The following is a 12718-nucleotide window of genomic DNA, read 5'->3' as shown; positions in this document are numbered from 1 at the left end:
TCCCTTCCAGGACTTTAAATATATCTTGGCACTTGCTTTTGGCCTGCAACATTTCTATAGAGGAATCAGCTGATAGTGTTATGGGGGTTCCCTTGTAATTAACTCTTTGATTTCTCTTACTGCCTTTAGAATCTTCTCTTTGTCTTTAGCTTTTCCTATTTTTATTGTAGTATGTCTTAGTGTAGGTCTGCTTGGGTTTATCTTGTTTGGGACCCTCTGTGCTTCCTGTACCTGGATATCTGTTTCCTTCTTTAGGTTTGGGAAGTTTTCAGCCATAATTTCTTCAAACACATTTTTGATCCCCTTTTTGCTGTCTTTCCCTCCTGGAATCCCTATTTTGCATAGGTTGGCATAGTTTATATTATGCCATAGGTCTCTTGTATTGCTTTCTTCTTCTTTTTTAATTTGGCTTTCTGTCTTCTGTCTTGATTGGATGATTTCCATTATTCAGTATTCCATTATTCCAGGTCACTTATTTGTTCTTCTGCATTACTCATTTTGCTATTCATTGACTTTAGCTCAGCTTTCATCTCGGCAAATGAGTTTTCTAATTTTTCTTTGTTCCTCTTTCTAGTTTCTAGTTTCTTTTTTCTGTACTCTGTATTTCCATTGATACCTCTTCTTAATTCCTTCAGTATTTTCATTATCTCCTGTTTGAAATCAGTGTCTATCATATTGAAGAGGTCTGCTTCATTGTTTGTTCTTTCAGGGGAATGCTCTTGGTCTTTTAACTGAGAGTGGTTCCTCTGCTTCATTTTACTTTTATTTCTCTCTGTGAGTTTAGGAGAAGCAATTATGTACTCTGGTCTTGGAGGGCTATTTATAAGTGGGAGCATCCCTGTGTAGCTTGTATGGATTTAGTATATTTAGTCTGAGGGCTATTTTTAGTATGCATGCCTGGCACCTCCTTCCTCAGCATGTGCTGGTCATTATCCCCTTGATAGGGGGTATGCAGATGTGGCTGCTGGTGCCTAGTCCTGGGGTTCTCAGTGGTGGCAATGGCTCAGGAATGGCCCTGGGACACAGGATGGGAGCAGAGGTGGCTCACAACCACTCCTGGAGTTTGGGCAGGTGGCAGTGGGGGCTCTCAACCACTCCTGGGGACTGCAAGGGTGGCAGTGGTGGCTTGCAACCACTCTTGGCTTGCAATAACTCCTGGTATCTGGAAGGGAGGTGGCAGGGGCCCACAACTACTTCTGGATTCCAAGAGGGAGACAGCAGAGACCCATGGCCACTCCTTGGGTCTGGGAGGGAGGAGGTGGGGGCCTGTGACCATTCTTGGGTCTGGGTGGGTAACTTTTTATTTTAAACACCTGAAATTGTTCTTCCTTTTTGAATACATGTATGTATGCACAAACAAACCTGTTCAAGCATTTGAGCAAAATGTTAAAAATTAAAAGATATAATAACATACAAAATTGAAATGATTTGCTTCTCTTTTGTTTGCTCTTACCATTTTAGATGATGGAAAATTGTCCTCTGAAGAATTCAAAGCATATTTTGCAGATGGTGTTCTGAGTGGAGAAGAGTTATGTGAGCTCTTCCATACCATTGATACACATAATACCAAGTAAGGAACTTTTTTTTAATCACTAGATTCTGTAAACAAAGTAGAGAGGGCATAAACAAGAACATACCAATGAAACAGAGAGGGAGTAAAGCTGCAGAGGACACATTTTGTAACACACCTATGTTCAGTTCTGAGATAGCTTCTAACAATTGAAATGCTGTGAAAAACTGAATTTTGAACTGGAAAATAAAGATCTTCTGTAAGAAGTTCTCATAAAGAGTTTGCAGAATTAAAACAAAGCATAGGTTATAAATAATTCTAATTCTATCATTAATAAGAAAGTAGAGGGGCTTCCCTGGTGGCACAGTGGTTGAGAATCTGCTGCCAATGCAGGGGATACGGGTTCAAGCCCTGGTCTGGGAAGATTCCACATGCCGTGGAGCAACTAGGCCTGTGAGCCACAATTGCTGAGCCTGCGTGTCTGGAGCCTGTGCTCCACAACAAGAGAGGCCACGATGATGAGAGGCCCGTGCACCACGATGAAGAGTGGCCCCCACTTGCCACAACTGGAGAAAGCCCTCACACAGAAATGAAGACCCAAGACAGCCATAAATAAATAAATAAATAAAAATTAAAACTAAAAAAAAAAAAAAACAATTAGGAATTTCTTTAAAAAAAAATAAGAAAGTAGAATTTTACCTTGTTTCTTAGATTTCATCTCAGTTTGCTTCATTTAAAAATTGTCCTAAGGCCATTTTTATATAACTGTAGTAAAATAGGAAACTGCAGCAATTATCTGGACAATTCAGATGTGCTGAACTCCAAATCAGTGTTACCTGAGAGATGTAGGTAATGTAGGAAACATAATTTTCTCTGAACAATGTATATAGTGATCTACTTGATTTATTTTCAAATCTAGCAAAATAAAATATGAGCTCTGAAAATTTGTAGGTTTAGCTGATGGATTTTTTGAGTCATTTTGCAAGAAATGATTTACTTAATTTTTGAAATTTAAAGTGCTTTATTATGTTGCACTATAGGCACAGCTATGATTATATTTCTAAAAAATATTTGCTTCTCATGATCAAGCAAAATATTTTAAGAATATTATTTATGTGATGAAAGAGGAAAATTTAACTTGTAAGTTAAAGAGGAAAATTTAACCAACAAGATACATTTTCAATGTTTTCCTTCTTTCTTTCCAAATATGTTCAAAGCAGTTATGTCACTATATTTAAAGTGACAAAAGGAAAAAATATATAATGAAAAATATTCTACCTAACAAGGGTAACATTCAGATTTGAAGGAGAGATTGTTTTAAGACAAGCAAAATCTAAAAGAGTTTGGTACCACTAAAATGGCTGTACAATAAATGTTAAAGGGAGTTCTCTAAGTGGAAAAGAAAGACTACAACCAGAAATATGAAAGTTATGAAGGTAAAGATCTCATCAGTAAAGGAAAATACACAGTAAATGTGGTATATCAATCACTCACAAAACTAGTAGGCAGTTTAAAAGACAAAAATAATAAAATCATCTAATCCACCATAAGTAGTTAAGGGATATTTTTTAAAATGCAAAATGTGAAATAAAAAATATTAAATGAGGAGTGGGGGTGCAGGATTGTTAGAATGCATTTGAACTTAAGAGATCAATAAAGTATAATAATCATGTGTGTGTGTGTGTGTATATATATATATATATATATATATATATATATATACATATATATATTGTTATATATAAACCTCATGGTAACCACAAACACAAATCTATAATAGATACACACAGAAAATAGAGAAAGGAATCCAAAAATAACACTAAACATAGCATCAAATCACATTGGAAGAGTGCAAAAGAAAAAGGAAAGAACAATAAAGAACTATAAAAATGAACTGAAAACAATTAACAAAATGGCAATTGATACATACTTATCAATAGCTACTTAACACACTAAACGTAAATGGATGAAATGCTCCAATCAAACAACACAGAGTGCCTAAATGGATACAAAAATAAGACCCATATCTATGCTGCCTACAAGAGACTCACTTCAAATCTAAAGACACACAAAGACTGAAAGTGAGGGGATGCAAAAAGGTATTCCATGCAAGAGGAAATGAAAAGAAAACCAGGGTAGCAATATTTATATCAGATAAAATAGACTTTTAAACAAAGACTTTAACAAGAGACAAAGTAGGACCTTTCATAATGATAAAGAGATAAATCCAATAAGGAGATATAACATTCATAAATATATTTAAATCCAACATGGGAGCACCTAAATATATACAGTTATATATACTAAGTAACTAATGAGCCACTGAAGAAATCAAAGAGGAAATCACACAAATGAAAATAGAAACACAACAATCCACAATCTATGGGACACAGCAAAAACAGTTCTAAGAGGAAAGTTTATAGAGATACAAGCCTACCTCAGGAAAGAATAAAAATCCCAGATAAACAGCCTAATCTTACACCTAAAGGAACTAGAAAAAGAAATGCCAACAAAATCTAATGTTAGTATGAAGAAAGCAATAATAATGATCATAGGAGAAATAAAGGAAATAGAGACTAAAAAAGAGACAAAAAAAGTCAATGAAACTAAGAGTTGATTCTTTGAAAAGATAAACAAAATTGATAAAACTTTAGACAGAGTCATGAAGAAAAAAAGAGAGAGGTCCCAAGTCAATAAAATAAGAAATGAAAAAGAAGTTACAACCCATGTTATAGAAATAGAAAGGATCATAAGAGATTGCTATGAACAATTATACACCAATAAAATGGACAACCTAGAAGAAATGGATGAGTTCCTAGAAACATAAATCTCCCAAGACTGAATCAGGAAGAAATAGAAAATATTAACAGACCTATTACCAGTAATGAAAAATAATCAGTAAAAAACAAACAGAAGTTCAGGACCAGATGACTTCACAGGTGAGTTCTCTCAAACATTTAGAAGAGTTAATGCCTATCCTTCTCAAACTATTCCAAAAAAAAAAAAAAAAAATTGAAGGGGAAGGAATGCTTCTGAACTCATCCCAAGAGGCCAGCATTACCCTGATACCAAACTAGACAAAGACCCCACAGAAAAAGAAAATGATAGACCCATATCTCTGGTGAACATAGGTGCAAAAATCCTCAAAAAAATTTTAGCACATTGAATTCAACAATACATTAAAAATGATCAAACACCATGACAAGTGGTATTCATCCCAGATTTATCCCCAGGATGCAAGGATGGTTCAATATCTGCAAATCAATTAATAGGATACATCATGTTAACAAATGGAAGAATAAAAATCATATGATCATCTAAACAGATGGAGAAAAACTTTTGACAAAATTCAACACCAATTTATGATTTTAAAAACTCTCAACAAAATAGGTATAGAAGGAATATACCTAAACATAATAAAGGCATAAATAACTAATGCACAGCTAACATCATATTCAACAGTGAAAGGTTGAAACTTTTCCCACAAAGATCAGTAACGAGAAAGGCATGCTCACTCTACCACTCCTATTCAACATAGTACTGGAAGTCCTAGCCACAGCAATTAGACTAGCAAAGGAAATAAAAGAATCCAGATTGGAAGGAATAAGTACAACTGTCATTGTATGCAGATGACATGATACTACATATAGAAAATTCTATATAGTATAGACACTATATATAGAAAATTCTAAAGACACCACCAAAAAACTACTAGAACTTTCAGTGAATTCAGTAAAGTTGTAGGATAAAAAATTAACATACAGAAATCTGTTGCATTTCTGTACACTAAGAACAAACTATCAGAAAGAGAAATTAAGAAAACTATGTCATTGACAGTTGCATCAAAACTAATAAAATACCTAGGTATAAATCTAACCAAGGAGGTAAAAGACCCACTTGGAAAACTATAAAACATTGATGAAAGAAATTGAAGATAACAACATACAAAGGGAAATATATCCTGTGCTAAGGGATTGGAAGAATTAATATTGTTAAAATGTCCATACCACCCAAAGCAATCTACAGTTTTAGTGTAATCCCTATCAAAATACCAATGGCCATTTCCACAGAACTAGAACAAATAATTCTAAAATTTGCCTGGAAACACAAAAGACCCTGAATAATCTAAACACTTTTGAGAAAGAAAAACAACACTGGATGTATCCCACTCCCTCATTTCAAACTATACTACAAAGCTACAGTAATCAAAATAGTATGGTACTGGCATGAAAACATAGATCAGGGGAACAGAATTAAGAGCCCAAAAATAAACCCATGTTTATATGTTCAATTAGTCTACAACAAAGGAGGCAAGAACATACAATGAAGAAAAGACAGCTTCTTCAATAAATGGTGTTGGGAGAACTGGACAGCTACTTGCAAAATAATCAAACTGGACTACTTTCTCATGCCATATAAAAAATATACTCAAAATGGATTAAAAACATAAATGTAAGGCCTTAAACCATAAAACCCTTAGAAGATAACACAGGCAGTATGCTATTTGACATTGGTCTTAGCAATATTTTTTTGGATTTGTCTCCTCAGGCAAGGGAAACAAAAGCAAAAATAAATAAATAAGACTACATCAAACCAAAAAGCTTTTACACAGTGAAAGAAACTATCATCAAAATGAAAAGGCAGTCTACTGAATGTGAGAAGATATTTTCAAACTATATATCAGAAAAGGAGTTAGTATCCAAAATATACAAGGAACTCATACAACTTAACCTCAAAAAAACAACCAAATAAAAAAGGGCAGAGGACTTGAATAGATATTTTTCCAAAGAAGAAATAAAGATGGCCATCAGACACATGAAAATATGCTCAAGGTCACTAATTATCAGCAAACTGCAAATGAAAACCACAATGAGATATCACCTCACACCTGTCAGAATGGGTACTATCAAAAATACAACCAATAGCAAATGTTGATCAGGATGTGGAGAAAAGGGAAACCTTATGCACTCTTGGTGGGAATGCAATTTGGTACAGCTACTATGGAAAACATAGTGTAGAGGTTCCTCAAACAATTAATGATAGAACTACCATACAATCTAGCTATTTCACTTCTGAGTATTTTTCTGAAGAAAACAAAATCAAAAAGATACATGCACCCCACCATGTTCACTGTAGCATTATTTACAATAGCCAAGATTTGGAAGCAACCTAAGAGTCCATCAATAGATGGATGAATAAGGAAGATGTGGTATATACATACAATATAATACTATTCAGCCATAAAAAGAATAAAATTTTGCCATTTGCAACAACATGGATGGACTTTTGGAGGATATAATGCTAGGTGAAATAAGTAAAATAAGAAAGACGAATACTGTGTGATATCACTTATATGTGGAATCTAAAAAAATACAACAAACTAGTGAATATAACAAAAAAGAAGCAGACTTACAGATGTAGAGAAGAAAATAGTGGTTACCAATGGGGAGAGAGAGGGGAGAGCGTCAATATAGGGTTGGGGGACTAAGAGGTACAAAATACTATGTATAAAATGAATAAGCTACAAGGATATGTTGACAGCACAGGGAATATAGCTAATATTTTATAATAACTGCAAATATTGTTAAAAATTGTGAATTGCTATGAGTCATGGGGATGAATTGTACTGCATGGGGAATACAGTCAATAATATTGTAATAACATTGTATGATGATAAATGGTAACTTGATTTACTGTGATCATTTTGTAATGTATAGCAATATTGAATCACTATGTTGTACACCTGCAACTAATCTAGTCAATTATTCTTCAACATTAAAAGAAGTGTTTTCACTCATCAGAAAGCCAGCTTGTCTACATTTTTCAGTCAGTTAGAGGAATACATGAAGAAATTAGCATAATTCCTTGTAGAAGAGATTCACAGCACAGGCAGGGGGAAAGATCCCCTGGAGGCAAAAATGATTCTTCCAGTATAGCAATTTGGAGTTCCAGATTGTCAGGATAGACCAAAGAGTAGACCAGACGGAAGTTTTGCTGTTATATCAGACAGTGAACACACAGGAAATTTTCCCGGGGCCTGCAAATGGGAGCCTGTGATAGAGATGGACAACTGATGTCTTCAGATCAAGTGTTCCTTATTCCAGACTAAAATAATTTTTTTGGATGCTGAGCACTGGGATTTCAACCCAGTACTTGTTAAATCACTGAAGCACACCAAAGCAAAAAAGAAAAAAGAAAAAAGAAATTACCACCTACAAAAAAATCGTAGTCCATCTTGAGCTAGATTTGAAAGTTTAAAATTTTCTTTCTTAACCTAAACTGAAATTTTTCTCTCTAAAGTTTCCCTTAATATGTTCTATTTCTTAGGGCCATGCAGAATATGAATATTTTATAAGTCTTTCTAATATTTGAAGGCAGTTTTTATGCACCAATAATGAGATAAAGCCCCATAATAATTGGAGAGTAATAATATAAAAGGGTTTGTTTTAGATGACAGAATGTTATTCCTTCTGAAACAGGAAAATTCGTTCATCTTGTATTTGTGCATAACAGTTAAATTTTAAAGTTTGATTAGTTGGTTGATGAAACTGCCTTCTCCCTTGAGTTATCCATTACCCTCCTTAAGTAGATACATTTTATGGGCATTAGGAAAAGAAAGCAGGATCAGTAACCAAGGAATAAGTATTTAGTAGGTTGGTCTGAAGACCGAAGCCTGCACTGCATTATGACCAGAAAGGTCATTGCAATTCCAATAGTTCCAATAGTGGGTAAGAGAGATCTCCCTATTAACGTAGCCTATACATCTTCAACTAGCACTGAACACTAAGAGAGCAGCACCAAGTGCCTGGAGGATAGGGCAGACCACAATCCCAAGTGCTAAGCTAAGGAAGTATGGCATGACTTAGAGTCATGAAATCAGAAAATGGAAAAAGGTTGTGTAGCTGTATGTCAAGAGAGCACAGTGAAAATCAAAGTCCAGAGAATAACAGGCTAAAGTGTGATGGACACACTGTGTGTGTCAGGGTTGAGTTTTAAGCAATATAGATAGGGCAAAGGAACACTGGCAGAAGAGTACGCCAAGTATTCAGACAAAGCCCAAACTGCCCATGAGCAAACTCACAGAGAACAAAGAGTCCAGATGGAGCATTTTATGATCAAGACTTACCTGTTAGAACTAGATGGCAGGCTGACCTCTGTCCAGGCATTAAGTCGCCTCTTTGGCATAAGAAGACAAAGCCCAACAGATGTACACTGTTTTCCACAGAGAAGCACAAGTTAGCTGACACATGTGGTCAATGATGTTAGTTTAGCATGCTTATATGCCAAATGAGGCATGGAGCCAGAGGAGCCAAGGATACTAAGGAGGGAGAGAATAACATTCTTTTTATAGATTTTCCTCAACTTCTCCTAAGCCTTACTTAGCAGAATTCACAACAGGGTAGAAGATGTACTAGGCAGGACTTTACTAGTTGTGAGTGACAGAAACATATATTAAGCTGACTTAAAGAAATAATTATCTGGTTCATGTATCTGAAAAGTCCAGAGGTAGGCTTCATGTGTGCTGGAGCAAAGTGCTCCAACAGTGGTTCTAGGAATCTGTCTATCATCTCTCACCTCTTCTTTCTCTATCTTGGCTATTCTCTTGTGCAGACTCTCTTGCTGAGAGGTCAAGATGGTTACGAGATGCTCAAGGTTCATATTGCCACCACCTTGAAAAACCCCAAGAGACTGGTTTTCTTTCAGAGTAGTACCAGCAAAATTCTGGTCTTGAATTATGTTAGCCTGGCTTGGAGCTCATGTACATCTCTGGAAAATCACTGTTTTCAAGGAAAAAATAAAGTGAAAGGGAACCAGGATGCTGTTATCAAAATAAGGGGGAATAAATTCTGGGCAGGCAAAACTTGAGTCCCCTGTAGATCAAATAACCACCTACTCAGCCTCAAAGACTTCCACTTACCATCTCATATTTTAGAGGACAAGGGGCTTGGTAGAGTTTGAACTCCAGAGAGTTCCTACAAAGTGTGGAGTCAATCCGGAAAATCTGAAGCTATCTATATGGGAAAAGATTGAAGCCAGGGAGAAATCTTTGTTTTAATAGGTATCCTATCCAGGGACCTAGCCCTCTACACCTGCCTCTCTTCTTGACCATCTGATTGTGTCTATTCTCAATGTTCCTGTTTTCCCATACTCCACTAGAATCATGCCTATAATCCCCCTTCTTTTTCCTTATGGTCCTACAAAGTCTCTGTATTTGCAGATACTGCAAAAAACTTAGGCAGACTTAGTAAGTAACACCTGGTCTTTATTCTCTTAGTATTTCTCCATAATCACCTAATATAGATTTTCTGGGCAGTTCTCACATATCACATTATCCTTATTTATTTTTAATTTAAAAATTAGAAAGAACTGAGTATATAACTAAGAGAAGCACTATTTTATTACATCCTATAGAGGTACACTTTTTGCCACATCCTTAGAGACTGAAAATAGAAGTCTTACGACCTTACCAGGACTCACTCTAATCTATAACCAGTTCTCCAGTTATTGATTCCATTTCATCATTGGAACTAACCTGTAGCCATCAAATTTCCTTATTATTCACTCAATTTTTAAATGTGCCTTTCACTCCAATAATTTCTGAAATCCATTTATTTTCTTTGAGCATATCTAGCTCATGAAGATATGGAGAAAATAAAACAGGCTATTTCCTAAGAGTTACATTTAAAATTCTTTTCTTTCCTATGAAGGCATTTCATTGGCACCACCACAATTTCCTCCTAAATCAGAGCATTCCACAATTTGCAGTGCTGATTGGGGCTGAGGACTCTTCCTTGTAGGGAGAGTGAGGAATCAACAAAGTCTACTTTATAATTAAGAAGATTAGCATAGTTTGGGGGATTTATAAAGAAGACAATTTTAAGGAGATTTTCTTTAAAGTGACAGGAAATGTTTTCTCCTTAGTTATAATTGCTGAAAAAATAATTGGTTCTAATTTTCTCTGACAAAGATGATAGACAAGCCAAATTTTGTATCAAGACAGTATGTACATAATTTCTAAAAAATATGTAATTTCTAAAGGAAATGTTTAATTTTTAATTAAATAGGGAAATACATTTATTGAATGACTATATGGCAGGCACTTACTTGCATCATCTTATTTAATCTTCACAAAAAACAAAAAGCAAGGTATTATTATTATTCACAGCTTACAGTTAAGGAATCTGATACAGAAAGTTAAATGATTTGACCAAGGTTACACAGACAGTAGTGTAAGGCCTGGAGATTATTTCATGGCGGCCTGAAAACAAAACTCAAATCTCTTTCCATTGTCATGCCACCTCAGTAAATTTTCAGATTTTTAGCTATTTATTTTGTATATCAGAAATCAAAAGGTTCCAAGGCCAGTTTTTAAATTCACTTTCAGGTGTTTCATTCTTGATGAAAAGGTGCTTGATTCTTTCCAGCAGTAGAATATATTTGGATGTACAGTATAGAGGTAATTGCTTTAATTGCTGCCTTTATCTCTCTTCTTTTTATATCTATTATGTAGGATTTTTACAGTGTGGGAGTTGCTACAATGTAGCAATGTTATTCTTTTTCTCTGTGGACATTATTTTCTTTCTTGGAACATTTCCCTCCCTCCATCCTACCTTTACGTTTGGAATTCATCTTGTGCTTTTGGACTTACTCCTCTTACTACTCTCCATCCCATCACTCTGCACTTGCCTCATTTTCTCCATTGTTCTTCAGAGCACTCACAGAGTTTTACTGTTTCAATTAGTCATTTTTATTAAAGACCTTTGCTTCCAAATTTTTTCAGATATTTTATATTTTTAATATTATCTAGAGAATTATTCTCTGCTTGTCATCTCTTCCTCCCAATAAAGAACTTGAATTCTCTTTTTATCTTTTGTTTTTTTAGTAAATTTATTTATTTATTTATTTTTGGCTGTGTTGGGTCTTCGTTGCTGCACGTGGGCTTTCTCTATTTGCGAAGAGCGGGGACTACTCTTCATTGCGGTGTGCAGGCTTCTCATTGCAGTGGCTTTTTTTGTTGTGGAGCACGGGCTCTAGGCGCGTGGGCTTCAGTAGTTGTGGCATGCAGGCTCAGTAGTTGTGGCTCGTGGGCTCTGGAGTTCAGGCTCAGTAGTTGCTGCGCCCAGGCTTAGTTACTCCTCGGCATGTGGGATCTTCCCGGACCAGGGGTCGAACCCATGTCCCTTGAATTTGCAGGTAGATTCTTAACCATTGCACCACCAGGGAAGTCCCCTCTTTCAATCTTAACTGTACTCTGTCTTCCCATCAGCCATGATAAAATTGCTAATGGTGAAGCAAAATCTATTACTGCTTAAAATAAAAATTGTCTACTGAGGAATCAAGGCGAATTATTTATTCACCTAACTGCAGTGTTCTTTCTTACCTTGCCAATACCCACCAAGTGGGTGAAATCAAATCAGTAAAATGTTAACCCCAATCTTTAAAAAATACGTGATGCTCACTTCTTGGACAAGTCTCCCTCTCTCATCTCCCATGTCCAATGCACCAATAAATTCTGTCCTTATTCCCCTCCAGTTTATTTATCCTATGAATCCATCTATTCCCTTTATTGTCACCACATTCCTTAAGTACCTGCTTTCTCTCTTTTACAACTATATTAGGCCCAAAATGATCTGTTTGATGGAACAGTTACAATTGTTTTTCTCTATGACATCTTGAGATTTAAAAATTCTTGAAATAAATACAAATAACCTGAAAGTCATTGCTTACTTCTTACATGAATATTTTTAAAGAGCAGTTTCTTTAGGAAAATACTTTCCCTCCACAATAAAAATTATATAAGTAGCATATGCTTCCTATAAAAAAGAATTCAAACAATATAGAACTCATAAGAAAGAACAGGAAAAAACACCTGAAATTTCATCACCTTGAGATAACTACCCATAGCATTTGTTTACCATTACTTCTAATGTGTGCATTCAGTTTGCTTTTTTTTTCCAAAAATGACTTTATTTTTTTTTAACGTCTTTATTGGAGCATAATTGCTTTACAATGGTGTGTTAGTTTCTGCTGTACAACAAAGTGAATCAGCTATACATATACATTTATCCCTATTTCTCCTCCCTCTTGTGTCTCCCTACCACACTCCTTATCCCACTCCTCTAGGTGGACACAAAGCACCGAGCTGATCTCCCTGTGCCATGTGACTGCTTCCCACTAGCTATCTATTTTACATTTGGTAGTGTATAT

At 35.4% G+C, this 12718-nt stretch overlaps 1 protein-coding gene across 1 annotated transcript in view; it reads left to right on the top strand.

The window, feature by feature from the left end:
- The first annotated feature begins 949 nt into the window (after positions 1-949).
- Positions 950-12718, top strand: part of NECAB1 (N-terminal EF-hand calcium binding protein 1) — a 206651-nt gene continuing 194882 nt past the window's right edge. The window contains exons 1-2 of the mRNA XM_036830071.1: positions 950-1061; positions 1462-1570. Of these exons, the coding sequence (XP_036685966.1) occupies positions 950-1061; positions 1462-1570 (221 nt within the window). The remainder of the gene's footprint in view (positions 1062-1461; positions 1571-12718) is intronic.

Source organism: Balaenoptera musculus, chromosome 17 (assembly GCF_009873245.2).
Source record: "Balaenoptera musculus isolate JJ_BM4_2016_0621 chromosome 17, mBalMus1.pri.v3, whole genome shotgun sequence".
Taxonomy (NCBI): Eukaryota; Metazoa; Chordata; class Mammalia; order Artiodactyla; family Balaenopteridae; genus Balaenoptera; species Balaenoptera musculus.
This window is presented reverse-complemented; position numbering and strand designations above follow the sequence as displayed.